General features: G+C 41.8%; 1 protein-coding gene across 3 annotated transcripts in view; it reads left to right on the top strand.

Moving 5' to 3' along the window:
* Positions 1-21630, top strand: part of LOC140713746 (leukocyte elastase inhibitor-like) — a 31639-nt gene extending 10009 nt beyond the window's left edge. For 2 of the 3 annotated variants that reach the window (XM_073024216.1, XM_073024217.1), the window contains 3 exons: positions 2138-2280; positions 8017-8184; positions 10358-11838. In XM_073024216.1, coding sequence (XP_072880317.1) covers positions 2138-2280; positions 8017-8184; positions 10358-10762 — 716 coding nt within the window. In that variant the 3' untranslated portion in view covers positions 10763-11838. Of the gene's footprint in view, positions 1-2137; positions 2281-8016; positions 8185-10357; positions 11839-19945; positions 20088-21349 lie in introns of those variants that run through there. The other variant, XM_073024218.1, reaches the window with a different exon arrangement.
* The last annotated feature ends 1225 nt before the right edge of the window (positions 21631-22855 follow it).

Here is a 22855-nt window from a genome sequence, read left to right as displayed (position 1 = left end):
CAGTCATGTCAGATGTTGTGAGTGATGGAAGTGAATACTCCATATCTTTTGCATCCCGTTCCCTTGCCATTACAGAAAAAATTGGACACAGATTGACAGGCCTTGAGACTGGTTTGGGTTGTAAAACATTTCAACCGATACTTGTATGGGGGAGATCTTGCTCTTGTTTCTAATCATGAACCACTAGTGTCAATTTTCAATCTATAGAAGGATTTTCCATTAACAGCAGCAGCACAATTGCAGAGATCGGCTCTGGTTCTGAGAGAACACAATTATAAGATTGAATTCAAGAGGACAACTAATCATAGAAATGTAGACGGATTGTCCCGTTTATTATTGGAAAAGGAAATTCCTGAAAATTTTATAAGAGGACACTCCTATTGACATTCTCTGTAATGCAAGGGAAAAGTCTCTATTATGGCAGACATTATCTAAAAGGAAACCTGACAAGTCCCCAAGTTTTTTTTTCCCCCGATCTACATAGCCACCCAAAATGGCTGGAATGTGTAGTAGAAATTCCATTTCCCCCATACTTTTTTTTTTACTAGTCCAGGGATGAATCTGCCTTGATGGAGGTTACATTATGTGTGAATTGAGAATTGTACCGTCCAAGCTGAGAGCTGAAGTGTTGGAAGAGCTAGGTGTGGTCTAAACAAAAGCGTTGGCTCCAAGCTTTGTCTGGTGGCTTGAGATCAGCAGCTTTCTATGCACCGTTCAGGATGCCAAAACATTCAGAAAATGTTAAGAGCAATACCTCTCCATTCCTGGGAAGATTCACATGGATATTTGCCTGATCATTCATGGGCACAGATTTATTGGTCGTAGTGGATGCAGCTACAAAATGGCTAGAAGTATTCCCAGTAGCCTCCACTGCAGCCTCACACACTGTTAATGTGTTGAGAAGCCTCTTAAGGACTGGTGTTTGTAGTCAGTGACATTGAACTTCTATAGCTGTATGGCGGAGAGTATAATGACTCTTGTATTTAGGCCCTTGAACGTTAAAACCTACAAGTCATGGAACACATCTACATGGAGCGTTGTCACAAGAAAGCAACATCCATTACCAGGGACCTTCACCAATGCTCCAGGTCAAGCTCACTCCTTGCTGCTGCCATTGAGAAGAGGGTAGAGGCCTCAGGGCCTACACCTACAGGTTCAGGACCAATTGTTACCTTTTAGCCATCGTGCTCTTGAAACAGAGAAGATAACCTCACCTGCCCCATCACTGAACTATTCCTACAACCTTTTGAAGGACTCTCTTCATCTCATGTTCTCAATGCTTTATCATAATTTTTCTTTTTGTATTTGCAGCTTGAGCCTTTTGCACATTAGTCACTTGTCTTGTTAGTGCAGCTTTTCATTGATTAGTTGTTCTTTATATTTACTGTGAATGCCTGCAAGAAAATGTATCTCGGGTGGTAACAAATGTATACCTTGATAATAGTGGCCAGATTAGTTCATCCTGACGGGAAGGTGACATTAACTCCTATCAGCACACATTACAACAGCAGTATGCAGAAGAACATTTCTCAATGCACAACACATCAAACCTTGAAGTGGATGGGCTGCAGCAGCAGAAGACTGCAAGCCACACTTATTAGCTGCTTTATTAGGTACAGGATGACCTAAATAGTGGTTACTTAGTGTATGTGATTTTTCACTAATCCAGCATGCTAGGGGCTTTGGACTACAGTATTTCTATTAATACTTAAAAGACATTCAAGGCTTTTAATGTTGGTGAGTTAAAAAGTGTGTTGACAAGGGTCACCTGGTGAATAAGATGCTAAAACATTGGGATTTCTGAATTTTCAGACAATGAAATGTTTTGTATGGGCTTTGGCAGAACATGCAGACTTGCTCCATCTCTATGTCACATCTTGTCCTGATTTTTGAACATGAATATATGAAAAAGTGAGTAACTTGTGTGTTACTTGGATTTCCAGCATCTGCAGATTTTTCTTTTTTTTTTAGATGTAAAGTGATTAATTTTTCAAAATGCACTCTTTGTCAGGTGAAAGAGACATTTTGCACTAACCGATCTTGGGAAAACTTAAATATTAAAGCAAATTGTAGAAAGTAACATTCTATTTTTCTGTTTTTGTATAGTTTTCACATTTACTTGCCAATTTTCATTCAGGTAAGATCCAAGATTTGCTGGCTGCAGGTTCGGTTAATAGTGACACCAAACTGGTGTTGGTGAATGCCATCTACTTCAAAGGAAGTTGGGCTGAAAAGTTCGATGAACAATGCACACAGGAAATGCCATTCAGACTGAATAAGGTATTTTAAATGAAGTACCAGCATTGATCCAAGTTGTGTATTTATGATGTCCCATTCTAACTACTACCATTTAGTACTACCATGGTCGAAGGTTACAAGAGGATATAGACAGGCCGCAGAGTTGGGCAGAAAAATGGCAGATGGAGTTCAATCTGGACAAGTGTGAGGTGATGCATTTTGGAAGGACAAACCAGAAGACTGAGTACAGGATTAATGGTCAGTTACTTAAGAGTGTGGATGAACAAAGGGACCTTGGGGTTCAAATCCATACGTCTCTCAAGGTCACTGCACAGGTTGATAGGGTAGTTAAGAAGGCCTATGGGTTGCAAGGCTTCATTAACAGGGGGATTGAGTTCAAGAGTAGAGAGGTCATGTTGCAACTCTACAAATCTCTGGTGAGACCACACTTAGAGTATTGTGTTCAATTCTGGTCACCTCATTATAGGAAGGATGTGGAAGCTATGGAGAGTGTGCAGAGGAGATTTACCAGGATGTTGCCTGGATTGGAGAATAAGTCATATGGAGCAAGGTTAGCAGAGCTGGGACTTTTCTCTTTGGAGTGTAGAAGAATGAGAGGGGACTTGATAGAGGTCTACAAGATTATGAGAGGCATAGATAGGGTGGATAGTGAGTACCTGTTACCCAGGGCACCAATAGCAAACACCAGAGGGCATAGGTACAAAATTAAGGGAGGGAAGTTTAGGGGAGACATCAGGGGTAAGTTTTTTTTTTTTACACAGAGGGTTGTGAGTGCCTGGAATGACTTGCCAGGGATGGTGGTGGAGGCTGAAACATTAGGGGTATTTAAGAGCCTCTTGGACAGGCACATGGATGAAAGAAAAATGGAGGGTTATGGGGTAGTGTGGGTTTAGTACTTTTTTTGAAGGATTATATGGGTCGGCACAACATGGAGGGCTGAAGGGCCTGTACTGTGTCGTAATGTTCTATGGTTCTATTTGTACCATAGCAATATAGCTAAGTCTTGTATAATTATCATGATTTCTGAAGAGCTACTGTATTAAAGAATACACCATTAGTCGTGTATTCATTAACATACGACCAAAAGATATAGGAGCTGCATTTGGCCTGTCAAGACTTTTCCGCCATTTAATCATGGTAATCCATTTCCCCTCTCTACCCCACTCTCCTGCCTGCTCCCTGTACTCCTTCATACCCTGACTAATCGGGAATCTATCAATTTCTGCCTAAAATACACTCAGCCACCTGTGGTGATGATTTCCACAGATTCATCACTGTATTCTGAGGCTGTCCTCTGATCTTGAACTCTCTCACCATGGCTAGTGGTCAGTGAGATCAGCACCGGGCTCGAGAACGGAGGTTCCCGAGTTCGATCCAGTGACAGACTGCACCGGAGCGCACTCTCCAACCGTGCCAGGTTGATGTCAAGCTCACAACTCAACCTCGTTTCTAAAAAAAAAACCAACACAAGCACTGCCACTTCCAGTTTAAGTTCCCAGGTGGAATATTGTGGAGGATCAAATACTCAAACCGTGTGAAGCATTCACTCTATCAAGGCCGCTCAACATTCGATGGCCTCAGTGAGGTCACCCTTCATTTAATGAGTACAGGCCCAGAGCTATGAAACATTCTCTTCATATGATAAGCTTTTCAATCCTGGAATCATTTTTGTGAACCTCATTTGGAAGTTTCTTCAATGTCAGTGCACCTTTCCTTAAGGGGGCCTAAAACTGCTCTCTGTACTCAGAGTGAGGCCTCATCAATGCTTTCTAGATCCTCAGCATTGTATTCTTGCGTTTTATATTCCAGTCCTCTTGGAATGAATGCTAACATTGCATTTGCCTTCCTCACCACCGATTCAACCTGCATATTAACCTTTAGGGAATCCTGCACAGGGACTCCCTAGTCCCCTGCACCTCAGATTTTTGCATTTTCCCTCCATTTAGAAAATAATCTACCCTCTTATTTCTTCTACCAAAGTGTATGACCTTACACTTTCCTATCTGCCCCTTCTTTGTCCTTTCTCCTAATTTGTCTAACTCCTTCTGTAGCTCCTCTGCTTCCTCAACACTACCCGCCCTTCCACCTATCTTTTTTTGTCCTAGTGTTTGGATGATACAGCCATCAATTCTGTCATCAAAGTCATTGACTAATAATGTACATAGAAGTGGTCCCATCACAGAACCTTATGGACCACCACTAGTCACTGGCAGCCAATCCCACAGAAGGCTCCTTTTCCCACTTTTTTTTACCTCTGGCCGATCAGCTACCACTTTATCCATGCTAGTATCTTTCCTGTAACTCCTTGGGTTCTTAACTTGTTAAGCAGCCTCATGTGTACCACCTTGTTAATGGCCTTCTGAAAATCCACCACCAACTCTCCTTTGTCTCTCTTGCCTATTCTTTCTGCAAAGAATTCCAACAGATTTGTTAGGCAAGTTTCCACCCTTCCCCCCCCCCCCCCCCCCCAGGAAGCCATGTTGACTACACCCTATTTTATCCTGAAACCACATGCTTAACAATTGATCCTAAAATCTTCGTAGCTACTGAGGTCAGACAAACTGGCCTACAATTTCCTTTCTTCTGCCTTTCTCCCTTGAAGAGTGGAGTGACATTTGCAATTTTCCATTCCTCTGGAAATATCTCAGAATCAGTTGATTCTTGAGAGGTCATTACTAATGTCTCTAAAATCTGTTCAGCCACCTCCTTCAGAACCCTGGGACGTATACCATCTGGTGCAGGTGACTTGTCTACCTTCACACCTTTCAGTTTCCCATGAACTTTCTCCCTAGAACTGTCTCTTGTCAGCCACAGTTGGCATCTTTCCTTTAGAATGCTACTTTCTCCTTTGTCTATATCCTGCAGCTTACAAATTGCTTCCAGAAAATCTAGCCATTACTGCTCTGCTGTCGTCCTCGCCAATGTTCTTTTCCAATCAATTTTGGCCATCTCTTCTCTCATGTCTCTTTCATTTCCTCTACTCCACTGTAATACTGATACATTTGACTTTACCTTCTCCATCTCACATTTCAGGGTGAATTCATCATATTATGATCACTTGCCCCCAAGGTTCCTTTACCTTAAGCTCTTTAGTCAATTCTGGTTCATTGCACAATCCTGATCCCTTAGTGGGCTCAGCCATGAGTTGCTCTAAAGAGCCATCTCATCGGCATTCCAGAAATTCCCCCTCCTGGGATCTAGCACTGATTTTTTTTTTCTCTCCAATCTACCTGCATATTAAAATCCCCCATGAATATTGTAGCATTGCCCTTTTGACATGCATTTTCTCTCTCATTGTAATTTGTGGACCACATCACTACTGTTTGGGGGTCTCTATATAACTCCATCAGGGTCTTTTATTTTACCCTTGCAGTTCCTTGCTCTTCCCACAATGATACAATTCCCTTCAAACCTATGTCATTTCTTTCTAATGATTTGATTTCATTTTTTATATTAGAGCCACTCCATGTCCTCTGTCTACATGACTGTCCTTTCAATACAATATGTAGTGTTGGGCTTTAAGATCTCAGCTATAATCTTCTTCCAGCCACAATTCAGCGATGCCTGCAATGTCATACATGTCAGTCTGTAACTGTGCTAACGTTCATCCACCTTGTTCCGTATACTACATGCAATAAAGAAAAATGCCTTCAGTCATGTATTTGACCTTTTCAGTTTTGCCTGCCTTTTACGTTACAACTCATCCTGTTGACTGTAATTTTGCCCTTACATCAGCCTCTCCTTGGTAGCCGTCTCAGTGCACTCTGCCTCTGTATACCACCTGCTTCATCCTCCGCACTATCACTCTGGTTCTCATCCCCCTGCTAAATTAGTTGAAACCCTCCCAATCAGCTCTAGTTAACCTGCCTGCAAGGACATTGGTCCCCCTTGGTGTCAGGTGTAATTCATCCCCTTTGTACAGGTCTTGTCCTACTCTGAAGAGATCCCAATGATTTGTACATGTGAGCCCCTGCCCCCTGCAGCAGTTTCTCAGCCACACATTCACCTGTAAAATATCCCATTCTTTGCCAACACTGGTGCATGGCAGGGGCAGCAATCAAGAAATTACTACCCAGGAGGTCCTATTTTTCAACTTTCCTAGCTCCTGAAAATCCCTCTTCAGGACGTGCTCATCTTTTCTATCTATATCATTGGTGCCAGTATGTACCAAGACATTTGGCTGCTGTGGACCCGAACTGACACATCCCTGACCCTGGCACCTGGGAGACATCATCCAGATATGCCTATCCACCCACAGAATCTTATCCCTGTTCCTCTGACTATGGAATCTCCTGTCACCACTGCAGTCCTCGGCACCTCTCCTGAGCCACAGCACCAGACTCAGTCACTGCAGCTCCCCCCAGTAGGTCGGACCCCTCAATAGTATTTAAAATGGTATACATTGAGGGGAATAGCCACGGTACTGTGCACTGGCTGTGCATTTCCCCTCCTTCTCCAGACAGTCATCCAGTTTGCCTATCTCCTGCAACCTATGGGTGACCACCTCCCTGTAACTCTTGCCTATCAGCTCATATGGGAAACTAAGGAGGTGAAAGTCATTGAGCTGCAGCTTCAGTTCCTTAATGCATTCTCAGAGGAGCTGCAGCCCAGTGCACCTGGTGCAGATGTGATTATCCAGGAGATTGGAAGTCTCCCAGAATTCCCACATCTCACACATAATACAAACACTGCCCTGGAGCTATTCTCACTGGACTACTATGCCCAAACAGATGAGGAATGAAGGATTAAGAACTAAAAGAAACTTTGCCTTGCCCTAGCCTGACGAGCCATAGCCACTCCAAACACTGACCCGCTCAGAATAATGGCCACTGCATATGCACCTGCTTTATTTGTATTCATCCCCTTCTGATGAATCCTGCTCAGTGATTGGTCCAGGAAACTTGAGTGCTGACCTGATTGAAAAGGCAGCTCTCTTCACAATCACTCTTCAGTGATTGGCCAGAGTCTAAGTCCAAGAAACTGCCATGGAGGTTATGCTTATTACATTCTCTTTAGGACATACAAAGTCATTTCAGACAGTTAAGTATTTTTATCTGTGGTAAGGCAGAACCTGCTACATTTGGTTTCTGCACAAGTTCCCACAAATGGCAATGTGAGGATAACCAGATATTTCTTTTTACTTCTGAGTAAAGAATAAACATTGGCCAGGAGGCAAGGAAATCATCCCATTGTTCACCATTATTTGTGCTGAGGGAAATTTTTCATCTACATTATGAAGCTGAGAGGGCCTTGGTTCAATATTCCATCCAAAATGTAAGACCTCTCAGTCCCTCACTAGTTTGCAGTTCAAACACTGCGTCATCTGTCAGGAAATGTAGAGGATTCTTGACCCAAATGCAGAGCAGTGGAGACTGTTTAGCAGTTAGTGACAACTTTAACAATAAACTGCAAGATAACAACCCCTGAGGAGCCATAAAACAGGAGAGAAACTATACTTAATATGACAAGATAACTTGAGGATAGGAGTAACTGGTTGAGGCTGGCTAGCTCATTCGTAATCAAGGATTGTGGATGAGTGAGGTTTAAATGGGCTGCGTGTGATGAGTTAGAAACAAGTGGCCGGTAGCTTCTATTAGCTGGATGGAGACTGGCAGGAGCCTACACGTGCAGGTCTGGCAGGCATGAACATTTGTTTTTTTACATGAATATTTGTTTTTAAGTGATTCTCTTAATGCTTTCCTTGTGTACTACTTCCAAAACCAAATTAACTGATTCTTGATTTTATATTTTTTTTAGAATGAAAGCAAACCAGTGCAAATGATGTACAAGAGTGATAAGTTTCTATTCCGTCACATTCCTGAAGTCAATATCAAAGTTCTTGAACTTCCATATGTTGAGAAAGATGTGAGTATGGTCATCTTGTTGCCTGATGACATCATGGATGACTCAACAGGTCTTGAAAAGGTAAAACATCTTTTTTCATAATTCCATGATTGTTTTTTTCGAACTACTGACTTTGAGTTGCATGATCTTGTAGTAGATGTGCTTTGAGGATCTAAGTATTGCTGGCAATGACAGCATTTATTACCCATCCCTAACTGCCCCTGAGCAGTTGGCACTGAGCCATCTACTAGATATCAACACAGATAATCTGAAGTGGATTCTTGATTTGGAAGCAATAATAAAGAATGCCAGCAATACATTCCCAAGTCCAGATGGGGACTTGAAAAGGAATCTGAAGTGGTGGAGTTGCCATGAGCTATCTGTTCCTTGACTGTCAAGGGAGTTGCTTTGGTGATGGGAAGTGTTGTTAGAACAGCCTTGGTGGCTAATTCCAATGTACTTTCCAAATTGCACAGACATGGCTGTGGGGGGGGGGGGGGGGTAGCATATTTAAGGATGGTAAATGGTGCAACAATCATGCAGGCAACTTTGTCCTGAATTGTGTTTCTATTCTCAAACATTATTGGAGCAGAAGACAGTCATACACCCTTGGTGGCCTCCTTTATTAGGTACACAAATTCTTAATAAAACGGACACCATTTCTGCAAATCCGTGGTCTTGTGCTGCTGCAGCCCATCCATTTCAAGTTTTAACGTATTGTGCCTTCAGAGTTGTTGTTCTGCACACCACTGTAACAAGTGATTATTTGTGATATTGTTGCTTTTGTGTCAACTCTAACCAGTCTGGCCATTCTCCTCCAACCTTCCTCAATAACAAAACATTTTGGCCCACAGACCTGCTGCTGATTGAGGTTCTCTTGCTTTCCTGCACCATCCTATGTAAACTCTAGAAACTATTTTGTTTGAAAACACCAGGAAATCAGCAGTTACCAAGATACTCAAACCACCCCTTCTGGCACCAACAGTAGTTCCATGGTCAAAGTCACTTCGATCACATTTCTTCCCTATTCTGATGTTTGGCCTGAAGAATAACAGACCATATCTACATGCTTTTATTCAGTGAGTTGTGGTCACATGAGTGGCTGATTAGGTATTTGCATTAATGAGCAGAAGTACATGTGTACCTAATACAGTGGCCATTAAACGTAAGAAAATATTCCCTTTGCGTCAGAGTCTGTAGATGCTGGGAATCGAAAGCAACACACACACAAAATGCTGGAGGAACTTAACAGGTCAGGCAGCATTTTCGTTTTGGTCAGAGGCAACTTATTCTGCAGGATATTGACCCTCTAACTTTCTGTTGTGGACAAGTGATTTGTAGTACGTTTGCTAAAATGGCAAGTACCTTTAGATTGTGAAACAGAGCAGTTGAGGTTCCAGTTTCAACCATTAGTATTCATGCTTTTGTACAGTATATTTTCTTGGGCACAAGTATGGCGAGGTGCAGGAAGAATGGAAAAACTTGTTTGCAGCAGCATCACATTTGTGTAGATTCAGACAAGGTAGAAAATAAATAATACAAAACTAAGAGAAAACTGCAAAAATGATACCGAGAAGTGTATGTGTAGTGTTGCATTGCTGACGTAGGGTTGGGTTTGCTTGAAAGAAAGCAGCTGTTCTGAACATGGGTGTGGTGTGAACCTCCTGGCCAGTAGTATCAGTGAAAAGGGTTATGACCTGGATGAAGGTTTCCGATGATAGCTGCTGCTTTCTGACGCACCTCAGAGGGAGGGCTGTGTCTTGATTAATCCAGGTAATAGAAGTACTGGGAGATGGCAGGAGAATGGTGTAGAGAGCAAGAGTTAATTGATCCGCCACGCTGGAGTGGACTCAATGGTTTGAAGGAATTTAATTCCACTCCTATGTCTTTTGGTTTTCTGATCTTAAAAGTGCACATTGGTCTGAAGATGAGATTTCTTATCTGAAAGTTATATCTTTAATACTTAGACTTTTGTGGAAAACTTCTATCCATCCTATTTTCTCCACATAACTACAACAACTTTTCTCTTGCAATGTATACACTCTCCATGCCATCCAAAATCAATCGGATATCACAGGTTAAAATAGAAACTTCTTTCAAAAATTCTGGTTTCTCACACTTTTCCTGATAGAATTCTTCCAGTTTCTCATTCCATTCCTCAGAAGACTGAAACAAGCCCAGATTGTCAATGTCTTTGTGTATTGTAACTGAACTTTTCCAGCTTTGGTCTCTTTTTTTTCTTTCTCCCTCTCAGCTGGAGCGGACACTTACCCTAGAAAAGCTGCAAGAATGGACACTTCAAACCAAGATGGAAAAAATTGAAGTTTCAGTTCATTTGCCTAGATTTAAAATGGAGAATAACTTTGAGCTCAATTCTGCACTTTCCTCTCTGGGGATGACAGACCTTTTTGATGGTTCAAAGGCAGATCTCTCTGGAATTTCTGGGACACGTGACTTGTTTGTGTCTAAGGCTGTTCATAAGTCTTTTGTGGAGGTGAATGAGGAAGGAACTGAAGCAGCAGCTGCTACAGGAATAGTGATTGAGTTGCTATTGATGCAATTAGAGGAGCAGTTTACTGCAGATCACCCTTTCCTCTTCTTCATTCGGCACAACAAAACAAATAGTATTCTCTTCTTTGGCCGGTACACTTGTCCCTAAACAACTGACCAAGTGCAAGTAATGGGGTGGGGAATAATATCTTAAGGATAAATTTCCACTTAACCAGAAGAATAAACTGGAATGCTAATTAAAGGTCAAATTTAAAACATTGTGCACAGTGCATTTTAGAAGCCAAACATAAAATAAAAACCTTGGATTATGACTGAGTATTTTGGAATCTGAAGATGAATTATAGTAGTTTTTTTTTTAAAGTTAAGAAATTAACAATACAACTGGATGTGTTAACTACCCTCGTACTAACGTGAAAGGTTGTCACTTGCATTAACTAACAATCTGATTCATTACATGCTGCAAGAGAGTAAGTCCTGTCTTCATTGTTATGGTTAGTCCAGTAGTTACATTCATTTCATGGCCAGTTAGGGATGGGAAAACAAATGTCACCATTGCCAGACAAGTCCATATCCTGTGAATGAATAAACTAAAAGAACCATGTACAAAGTGTTCTGCAGAATTTCTCACTTCCAACATTTCATCTTGTATGACTTTGTCCATAAAGCGATGAGATGATAAGACAGTAAGAGTTTTCTCAACTGTTCCACTTTTTGAGTCTGGTCTAGGTTATAGTATGTTTGATCACTTTTCAACTTGTCAATAACATGGTAGATCATAAAGATACCCATAGCTTAATTTTTAAGAAGTTCTGTCTGAGGCATGTTGTTACAGCAGAGGAAGCAATTTTATTTTACATTTGCATATCTAATTACCAAATATGAATATTATTGGAAGATGTTGATGGAAAAAGGTGCACTTTGCATTAAATATAAAAAGAAACGGATACACTGAACAGAACACTTAATACAGTAAGTCCTGCAACCTGAACTGGCACTGGGAGTGGTCATTTTCAGTTTGTAAATTTTATCTGTTGGAGAAATCTCATGCTTGGGTGAATCATGATTAAGATGACAGTGTCACTGTACCCCAAGAATAATCTTTGAAATATGATTTCTACATGGGACAATATCGGGGTGTTAGCATATACGGTAGCTTGTGTTAAAACTCTGATTATGCACTGTATTATGTCATGTGTATAGTGCAAAATAAAAGCATTTACCCTATTTGATGCTGGAGCTTATTATTATACTTCTGCCATTGAAGGTGGCCATTCAGCCTATCAGGTCTTTGCCAGCAACAAACAATCTGCTGGAGGAACAGAGCTCAGTCCTATTGCCTCACTTATTTCTCAAGCAATCCTTCTCTTCTAAGATGCACCCAACCACCCTAATTTCTCATACCAGCAGCAATACTCTTGGCAATTTACAACAGCTTAATGATCCATCAGTATGTCTTTGGAATGGAGGAGAACGAACCCAGAGTACCCAGGAGAAATCCACATTGTTAAGAAATACGGACAGATGAGGCCATATGGTCGAACTGTGAAACCAACTAGGTAGCAATCACAGAGAAGTCAACATGATCATTAGCGGGGCATAGAAAAGCAAATGAGGCATGTTTCTAAGTACAGCAATAGTTGTGATTTGCAAACATATTAATATTAGCAAAAACAGTGGCAAAAGCAATGATGTGGAAGGAGTTGAGTCCTTCAAATATATTCGAGAACTCTAATTCTAAATGTAGAAAACCAAACAAGAATTAAACTTGTAATAAGGACCTGGGTAACTAGGAACGATGACAGTGGGGTCAGAAATGGTTCATTCACGGTCCCACTGTAATCTCTGACAGCTCTCCAAACTATCCACAACACCCCCCAACCTTTGTATCATCAGCAAATTTACTAACCCTTCCCTCCACTTCCTCATTCAGCTCATTTATAAAAATCACAAAGAGTAAGGGTCCCAGAGCAGATCCCCGAGGCACACCACTGGTCACCAACCTCCATGCAGAATATGACCCATCTACAACCACTCTGCCTTCTGTGGGCAAGCCAATTCTGGATCCACAAAGCAATGACCCCTAGGATCCCATGCTTCTTTACTTTCTCAATAAGCCTTGCACAGGGTATCTTATCAAATGCCTTGCTGAAATCCATTTACACTACATCTACGGCACTACCTTCATCAGTGTATTTAGTCACATGCTCAAAAAAATTCAATCAGTCTCTTAAGACATGACCTGCCTTTGACAAAGTCATGCTGACTATTCCTAATCATACTATGCCTCCCCAAATGTTCATAAATCCTGCCTCTCAGGATCTTCTCCATCAATGTACCAACCACTGAAGTAAGACTCACTGGTCTATAATTTCCTGGGCTATCTCTACTCCCTTTTTTGAATAAGGGAACAGCATTCGCAACCCTCCAATCCTCCAGAACTTCTCCTGTCCTCGTTGATGATGCAAAGGTCATTGCCAGAGGCTCAGCAATCTCCTCCCTCGCTTCCCACAGTAGCCTGGGGTACATCCCATCCGGTCCTGTTGACTTATCCAACTTGATGCTTTCCAAAAGCTCCAGCACATTCTCTTCCTGAATATCTACATGCTGAAGCTTTTTGGTCTGCTGCAAGTCATCTCTGCAATTGCCAAGATCCTTTTCCATAGTGAATACTGAAGCAAAGTATTCATTAAGTATCTCTGCTACCTCTTCCAGTTCCATACACATTTTCCACTGTCACACTTGATTGGTCCTATTCTCTCACGTCTTATCCTCTTGCTCTTCACATACTTTTAGAGTGCCTCAGGGTTTTCCTTAATCCTGTCTGCCAAGGCCTTCTCATGGCCCCTTCTGGCTCTCCAAATTTCATTCTTAAACTCCTTCCTGCTAGCCTTTTAATCTTATGGATCTCTATCATTACCTAGCTTTTTGAACCTTTCATAAGCTCTTCTTGACTAGATTTACACCAGCCTTTGTACACCACGGTTCTTGTACCCTACCATTTTTTCCCTGTCTGATTGGAACATACCTATGCAGAACCCCACGCAAATATCCCAAACATTTGCCACATCCCAGACAATTTGGACTTTTGCTCAGACTCATTCCCCACCTAACTGTAGTTGCAAGAAAAAGTTGTGAACCCTTTGCAATTAACTGGTTTTCTCCATTAATTTCTCATAAAATGTGGTCTGATCTTCATCCAAGTCACAATAGTAGATAAACACAATATTAAAGGATTTATTAAAAAAATACAAAGCTCAGTGACAATTTAGAAACACCCTCAATAAAGGTCATGGACTTTGGAACAATTATAATCTTTCATAGATCTTTACTTGCTGAGGTTACCAAGATAAGTAAATCATGCACTGTGTCGCACAGTGAAGAAAGAAGCCCTTTCGGCCACTGAGCATTAAACCCTGATTCCATGCCATTTCCACACAACACCAGAGGTCAGGAGTGAGGCCTATTCATTGGAACCGTGAAGCAGAACGTCCACTAATTGTGCCATGATCGGAATGAATGGTGCAAAATCATCAAGAGATTCACTCCTCAAGTTTCAGCTTGCAGTCAGTGTTGATCTGTTTCTTCAGTAAAAAAAACTGGGATATTCTACTCAATTCTGCTTCTCAGCGTCCCTTCCCTCATCCCTAGCTAAATACAAGAAACAAGTTTGTATTCATATTGCACTTTAGCTTTAATCATAAATAATATTTGTCTCTCTAATATAAGTTGACTCCAGTTTAGGTGACAAATAGCTTCACTTCCAAGCTAATAGAGAACAGATACAGCGAAATAATTGTGAAGTGTTAACACTTAAATATCAGCAGGCAACCAAAACCCCCTTTAAGGCTTCAGAATAGACAGAGTCAATCTTTTGTTGAATTAGAGAGGAGTTTATACATGTCCTGGTTTTGCTCTATAACTTTTGATGGATGTTATTGGCAATGAAGATGATGTTGGTTGCCCCATGAGACAGTTTGAAATTATGCTGAGACTGGCAGATTTCTTGGCAAAGTAAACAAATTGGTCTAAGACAGCTTCCCAACCTTTTGTATGCCATGGACCCCCTACCTTTAATTGAGAGCCAGGTTGGGAACCCCTGGTCTAACAGGTCACAGACAAGTACATTTACATCCATGTGCATCTCCTTTTCTTTAAAGAATTTGAAAATACTGGCATTTTTTAAAATAGTAGAAAATCTTTTCATTATATCTATTTAGAAGAGAAATGATACTGTGGGCCTTCAGTACCTGTTCCGCTCCTTAATCTGAGTTGCCATCTGGTCCTGCAGCCCAAGGTGAAACATGTTGATCCAGAATTCTGTGCACAGGCACACAGCAACCTCTGGTGGCAATAACAGGATAAAGGAAATTACAGTGATGTGGAATAAGCATGGCTTAAGCCAAATGAAAGCGCCAAAAAGTAATTGTTGGACCCCAGTTGTCTGGAATCATGGGTTTGGAACCAGATTCAGAGCTTTCTGAATGTGTAAAACCCGAAAATAATTTTAGAACATTTTCAGTTTGCTGGGATTAGTAATGTTGCCATCTGAAACTTGTAATAGTTAGCTGCTGCTTAATACTGATCTGTCTAACCTAACTTACACCTTGACAAGCAAGAAAGTTTTATTTTGGTATTTTATGAAAATAATTTAAAGAAGCTGTATTCTTAATTTTAGTGGTAGCATTTTCACTGTTTATCTAATCCCTATTCTCTCAATATCTTACAAGTAGCAAATTTAATTGTTAAATTGCAGTTGGTTTTCATAAAAACAACTGAGCACAACAGGTTACATAACCTCGAACACACATCATACTGCAGAGATTTCAAGTGCAATTATAACATAAGATGTATGAGTATTAAATTGCTGTATATCAAAGATTCAAAGTCCATTCATTATCAAAGTATATATGCAATATACAACCTTGAGATTCGTCTCGCTATCATCTTATACCATTCAAAATTTGAATCGCACATTCAGGTATTGGAAAAAGAGTCCAGTCGAGTCCAAATTATGCTTAGTTAAGGAAAAAAGGGATAAATAATACTGGGAGATAATTCTATAGTAGGGAGTAAATTCATTAATTTCAGGAATGTTTATTCTATCCGCACTCTGTAACTCATTATATGATTTCCTCCCTCCAAATATCTAGTTCATCTCAAGTTTTATCAAGAACTGCCTCAAAATCAGAAAGGAATCCAGTTTTCTTTCAATGAAAATTTAACCTAGGTAAATCAATGTTGGGTACATTAATTAGACCGACAAATGTAATAACTGGTCAGAGGAAACAATAATGAATAGTTAGGTTTCACAATGTATTGTCTACAAATCATTTCAGATTCATGACCACAAACAGAAGTTGATGTCAAAAGAAAATTAGGCATTGTGATCCATTAAGAAAATCATTCCATGTAAACTCTGTCTGAAAGACTCATGATCAAATGTGTTTTCCAGAAAATAACTTCTCCATGAAGGACAGGTAATGTGGCAAGGTCTAGCCAAATGGAACACTGCACAGCAACAATACCAGGCCCATCCTCTGCAATACTGGGGACAGGTAGGACCTCAGTACTCAATGACACTTGGTGATGCATTCTTTGGTTCTATGCAATGGGCCTACTAGGAAAGTTAGGTTTCTAGATATTGGGTAGGAGGTAAAGGTAAGCAGTGTGGGGTATGGGAACTGAGGTTGTTCGCAGTAGATGGGAGATCTCCAGACTCAATGAATTTCGTGATGGTGCAGGAGGCAATGGCCTAATTCTTCTTAGAGGGGTCCTGTTTAAGGGGAAGTAAGATCAGGTGTCTGAGTGCTGCTGCCTGGCCTCAGCAAGGTAGAGGTCAGTCTGCCACCTTTGTCTGTGAGGCAGAACACAAATTGGGAGACTGTTTCATTAAGCATCATCACTCTATCCATTGCAACACGCAGAATCTCCTGGTGGCCACACATTTCGGTTCAATTTCCTATTCCTATACTGACATGTCTCTACATGGCATACTCTACAGGCACGATGAGGCAAAACTCAGGTTAGAGGAGCAAATTGATGGTATGAACATCAATATCTATGATTTACTTTACTTTATTGTCACCAAACAATTGATACTAGAGCGTACAATCATCACAGTGATATTTGATTCTGCGCTTCGCACTCCCTGCAGTACAAATCGAATTAAATATAATAAAAATTTAAATTATAAATCATAATTAGAAAATAGAAAAGGGAAAGTAAGGTAGTGCAAGTTAGGTCCAGATATTTGGAAGGTACGGCCCAGATCCGGGTCAAGATCTGTTCAGCAGTCTTATCACAGTTGGAAAGAAGCTGTTCCCAAATCTGGCCGTACAAATCTTCATGCTCCTGAACCTTCTCCCAGTTGTGTTGGCTGGGTGGGTCGTGTCCTTGATTATCCTGGCAGCACTGCTCCGACAGCATGTGGTGTAAAGTGAGTCCAAGGATGGAAGATTGGTTTGTGTGATGTGCTTGGCTATGTTCACAATCTTCTGCAGCTTCTTCCGGTCTTGGGCAGGACAACTTCCATACCAGGTTGTGATGCACCCTAGAAGAATGCTTTCTACGGTGCACCTATAAAAATTAGTGAGGGTTTTAGGGGACAGGCCAAATTTCTTCAGCTTTCTCAGGAAGTAAAGGCGCTGGTGGACCTTCTTGGCAGTGGACTCTGCTTGGTTAGACCAAGTCAGGTCATTTGTGATATTCACCCTGAGGAACTTAAAGCTCTTGACCTGTTCCACCTGCGCACCACCGATGTAGATGGGGTCGTGCGGTCCACTACTCCTTCTGAAGTCAACACCAATTCCTTCGTCTTGCTGACGTTGAGGGATAGGTTATTGTCTTCACACCACGCCACCAGGTTCTTAATTTCCTCTCTGTACTCAGACTCATCATTACCCAAGATACGGCCTACAATTGTGGTGTCATCAGCAAACTTATATATTGAGTTCGATGGAAACTTGGCTACACAATCATGGGTGTACAGTGAGTACAGCAGGGGGCTGAGCACACAGCCTTGTGGGGCACCAGTGCTCAGAGTGTTTGTAGAGGAGAGCTTGTCCCCTATTTTTACAGCCTGGGTCTTGTCTGTGAGGAAGTTGAAGATCCAGCTGCAGATCTGAGTGCTAAGACCCAGATTCCGGAGCTTAGGAATCAGTTTATTTGGAATGATGGTATTAAAGGCAGAGCTGTAATCAATGAAAAGGAGCCTTACATATGCATCTTTATTCTCCAGGTGTTCTAAGGAGGAATGTAGTGCCAGAGAGATGGCATCTGCTGTTGACCTGTTGTTCCGGTAGGCGAATTGCAAAGTGTCGAGGTTGACCGCTAGGTTATGGTTGATGTGTGCCATAACCAATCGCTCGAAGCACTTCATAGCAATTGATGTCAGAGCCACAGGTCGATAGCCATTCAGGCATGCCACCTAGCTTTTCTTCGGCACCGGGACTATCGTTGCCTTCTTAAAACACGAGGGGATCTTAGACTGAAGCAGGGAGCATTGAAGATGTCAGCAAACACTCCAGCTAGCTCGCTTGCACAGGCCCGGAGAACCCATCCCGGGATGCCATCTGGGCCCGTTGCCTTCCTTGGATTTATCTTCAGGAAGATTCTTCTAACGTCTTCCTCGGTGACGATGAATCTTGATGCCTCCAGGCCCAGTTCATCCAGAGGGTGCGGGACGCTCCTCTTCTGTTGGAATCTTGCGTAGAATACCTTAAGTTCGTCAGGAAGAGAAGCGCTACAGTTATTGATATTCCCAGCCTTTTCTTTGTGCCCAGTGATCTCATTTAGACCCTGCCATAGTCTACTGGCATCCCTCTGGTTAGCCTGGGCTTCCAACTTGGCTCAACTTGCCTCTTGGCGCCCTTAATGGCTTTCCGGAGTTCACGCCTGGATTTCGTGTAGCGACTGGTATCTCCGGACCTAAAAGCCGCAGCTCTAGCCTTCAAAAGGGACTGGACCTCATATTTCATCCAAGGTTTCCGGTTAGGGAATACCCGGGACGTCTTGCGAGTCACACGGTCCTCTGTGCATTTCCAGATAAAGTCCATGACAGCTGAGGCATGCTCACTGAGGTTAGCTGCTGAGTCCTTGAATACTGACCAGCCGGGAGGAGGAGTACGGCCTGATGGTCCGATTTTCCAAAGTGAGATCGTGGGATGGAACGGTAGGCATCCTTGACTGCTGTGTAGCGGTGGTCAAATATATTCGGGCCTCTAGCGGAGCAGGAGACATGTTGGTATAACTTCGGCAGTGCTTTTCTGAGGTTGGCCTGGTTAAAGTCCCCAGCTGTAATGAGCAAAGCCTCCGGATACCTGTTCTCAAGTTCACTGATGTTGGCATACAGTGTATTCACAGCACACTCCACGTCCGCCTGGGGGGGAATGTAGACCGCTGTCAGTATTTGCAGTAATCTCTCCCCTTTTTCTCTTCCCCCTTCTTTTTTCCATTTCCCACACTGGTTATCCTCTCACCCTTTCTCATCTCCTCCCCTGCCCAGATAACCCACCCCATCACCTCCCTCTGTTTCCTCACCTTTGTCCCTTTATTCCAGGGTCTACTGTCCTCTCATATAGCTGCCTTTTTCTCAGCTCGTTACCTCTTCCACTTATCACCTCTCAGCTTCTCACATCATCACCCACCTTCCCTCTCATGTGCCTTCACGTATCACCTTCTGTCCTGTACTCTCTTCCCTCTCCTCACCTTACTATTTTGCCTTCTGCCCCCTTCCTTTCCAGTCCTGATGAAGGATCTTGGTCTGTTGTTTATTTTCACTCTCCATAGATGCTGTCTAAACTGCTGAATTCCTCCAGTATTTTTTGTTGTTCCAGATTTCCAGCATCTGCAGAATCTAGTGTCAAAAAAAAAGCCATGTACTGTTTTTGTATTTATTGTATAAATATTTAAGAATTAGGTCTATTTTTGAAATTAAAAGTACTGGTGTAGATATTGCTATCTCCAGCCTAAATTCTCCCAACCTTTATGTGTTCAGCAGATACAGAGTTAGGAAATGGAAGAGCAGTAATAAATCAGCATTCAGGAATGAAAAGGAGGTTGCACAAATACTGGTGTTCACTGTGCCAGGTGCTGATTACGATAACATAGGAGTACTTTCCCCATGCTTTCAGTTTAATGAAAGGCTAGATAAGTGCCAACAAATAAGACAAATTATAACTCACTGGGCTGTGCATTAAGTAATTTTCCATTTCCACTTACAGTAACAGTACATCTGGATGTAACCAATGATTTCTCATTGATCGCAGAATTTAATGTTTACCTACTTACTGTTAGTAACTGGCAGTCACAGCTACAATATTTCAATTTACAGAGAAACAAGGGGATGATGATGCTGGAGACCACAGCAAAAAGAAAACAAACTGATCGAGCAACTCTGTGGATAAGGGAGCATCTGTGGAGACAGTCAGCAACCTGGACTGAAAGAGTAGAGGGGAAATGGCCGGTAGAAAGAGGTGAGATGAAGAGATTGGGTGGGGGGGGGGGGGGGGGAGAGCTGGCAAGTGATAGGTGGATCCAGGTGAGGAGCAGTGATTGGCAGATGGAAGACGGAACAGTGGAAACAGCAACATTGTCTAAGAGTTAGATGGATTAAAAGGCTGCAGATGTTAGAATCGGATAGGAAAGGTTGGTGAAATATGGAACCACCTGAGGGAGGTGGTTAGAATTGGAGTCAGGGAGCCAGTGAATCCAACTTCAGCCATGGACAGGTTTCTTGCCCTAAACCTACTGCCTTCATTTTCACCAGGGCTACATGCTGTCACAATCAGACCCTCTAACCTTTATTACTTTAGTATGGCATCCTTTTTACTCGGAGCACTCTGAGAGTATTTTTCGTGATCAAGGAACAAAACAAATGTATGATACCACTGGAATAAGAGAATTTAACAGGTCATTATTAACCATCTAAGAGGATTTCAACCAAGTCTAGCTGTTGCAGTAGCCAGGAGTAAATTGTTCTAAAACACAGATTTTACAACCTCTATATCAATTGATGGGGAGCATCATATAACATTACACACCACTCGTCATTTCAATTTTTAAATGATTTGGTCCAGATTCAAAAGTTAGTGGCAGAGGAACACTGTTTTCATACTTACATGCGACTGCTCAGTGACTGTCAACAAAGTGTCCTTTACATTGTGATGGAATTGGGCCTGCTGACAGTAAAGTTCAAAACTAAAATGAAGACCTTAAGCCATTTCTGATATAGATATCTCCAAGTACCTTCACTAAAGGGAGGTTATACTGCAACCTACTCAGTTTTCAAGGACTAATTCATTTCCTTGTTTATTCTCCATGATGAGTTTAGCTACTTATTCAAGTGATGGGTTCCCCACCCTCACCACCCTACTGAGAAGATACTTCCAGCTAATGAAGTCATTTAAACACAGTTCATTAATTTAAAAATGGTACATATTTAAATTCAAACAACATTCTTAAAACATATTCAAAACTCCGAGTATTTCTATCTTATAAAAGACTTTCAAATTACAAACCATTTCGAAAACACAAAGGATTTCCAAAACATAGACACAATTCCTAGAAGCTAAAAAGACATAACCATGATCCACAGAGAAACTAGTCTTGCATTGCAAAAATTGAAGGCAGCGGAGTGGAGTCTATTTCACCCTGTATTTCTGTCATGCTTCTTGATGGATGATTCCTAAAAAGTCTGAACTGCTCTCTTCATTTATACTATCTTTTTGCCACTTAGGTGACTTTCACATACGTGATATTTTTTCAGCCACTGTGGTGAACTACATATACCTGTCTGGACATGCCACCCCCCTGCTGACTGCTCCTGTGGCTCCTCCCACTGACCGTGGCTCCTCCCACGGACCCCGGTATAAAGGCGATTGGAGCCTGAGCCCCGACCTCAGTCTCCAGGATGTAGTGTGGTGGTCAATTGCTGCTTGTTCTTTCTTCCAGCCAATAAAAGCCTATATCTCGCCTCACGTCTCCGAGAGTTATTGATGGTGCATCAGCCACCTTTTAACACAAGTGGTCTCAAAGCTTCTGGAGACAGAGATCCCCGGTACCCTTAATTAATGCTGTGAAGCTGACTCCCTGAGTACACAAGCCTTCCAACTATTAACACATCAACTATGTATGAATTAACTAACTTAGCCAGTGTTCTCTAGTTTGAAACAGGCCACGTTAAATAACCCATTGTCTTATACTTGTTTGAAAGGCTGTCCTTGCAAACTGATTACCGCTTTCCATTTACATTGAGAACTGAAGACTTGCTCCTGTTTACAACAGGAGTTTAACCTAAGAATATTGGTTGGAAGTTTAACTTATCAAAAACAAAACATTGATCTTTAGAAGCTCACAGCTGCTGTATTTAGACAGTTGAGCTCATCAAGAATGATAAGGCCCTCTGGAGAGTGAATATCCATCACAACGTCAAGCAGTGTGTACAGCAGACCCATTACATAGGCGAGCAGGTAAAACAAAAAAGCCTTTTCTACTAATCTGATTGAAGAAACATCATAGAGATGCAGGACTTAACTCTGGGTTGCTTAATCTAAATGTGTATTAGTGTTATCTGCTGTAATCTGCTTCTAGATTTACAGTAATTTCAATAGAAACCAAAGGAGTTGAAATTTAGAAATATAACCCAACATGAAATTGATGCTATATGCATGTACAGTACTATGTAAAAGTCTTAGCTACATATATGTAGCTAGGATGCCTAAAGCTTTTATACAATACTGCATTTGTCATTGTGGAGCGGAAAGAGAGTTTGTACATCTGGCGGGAGCAAAGGATATTGGCAATGACAAAGACTGAGCACTGCGGGAGGGGTGAGGGGCAGATGGCAGAGAAAGAGTGCCAGGGGCAGGGGGTGGTGTGGATGCAGACACACCCAGCCCTGAGACACCAGGTAAGGTCAACTGATTACAAATAATTGCTTTATTGATCATTACGTAATGTTTCTCTGGTGCTTCCCACTCCTTCCCCTCTCCTTTCCCCTTTTCCCAACCATGATTCCCCTCTCCCTGCTCCCTTCTCACTCCCAGTCCACCAAGTAAACCCATATCAGAATCAGGTTTATCATCACTCACATATCATGAAACGTGTTTTTTTTTTCTGCAGGAGTACAGTGCAATACATAAAATTACTACAGTACTGTGCCAAAGTCTTAGGCACCCCAGCTATATACATGTGTTTAAGACCTTTGCATGTACAGTACTGTATTTAGTGGCAAATATCTTCT

This window comes from Hemitrygon akajei, chromosome 20 (assembly GCF_048418815.1).
Source record: "Hemitrygon akajei chromosome 20, sHemAka1.3, whole genome shotgun sequence".
NCBI classification, from domain to species: Eukaryota; Metazoa; Chordata; class Chondrichthyes; order Myliobatiformes; family Dasyatidae; genus Hemitrygon; species Hemitrygon akajei.
The sequence above is the reverse complement of the archived record's forward strand: the minus strand, read 5'-3'. Positions and strand labels throughout refer to the sequence as shown.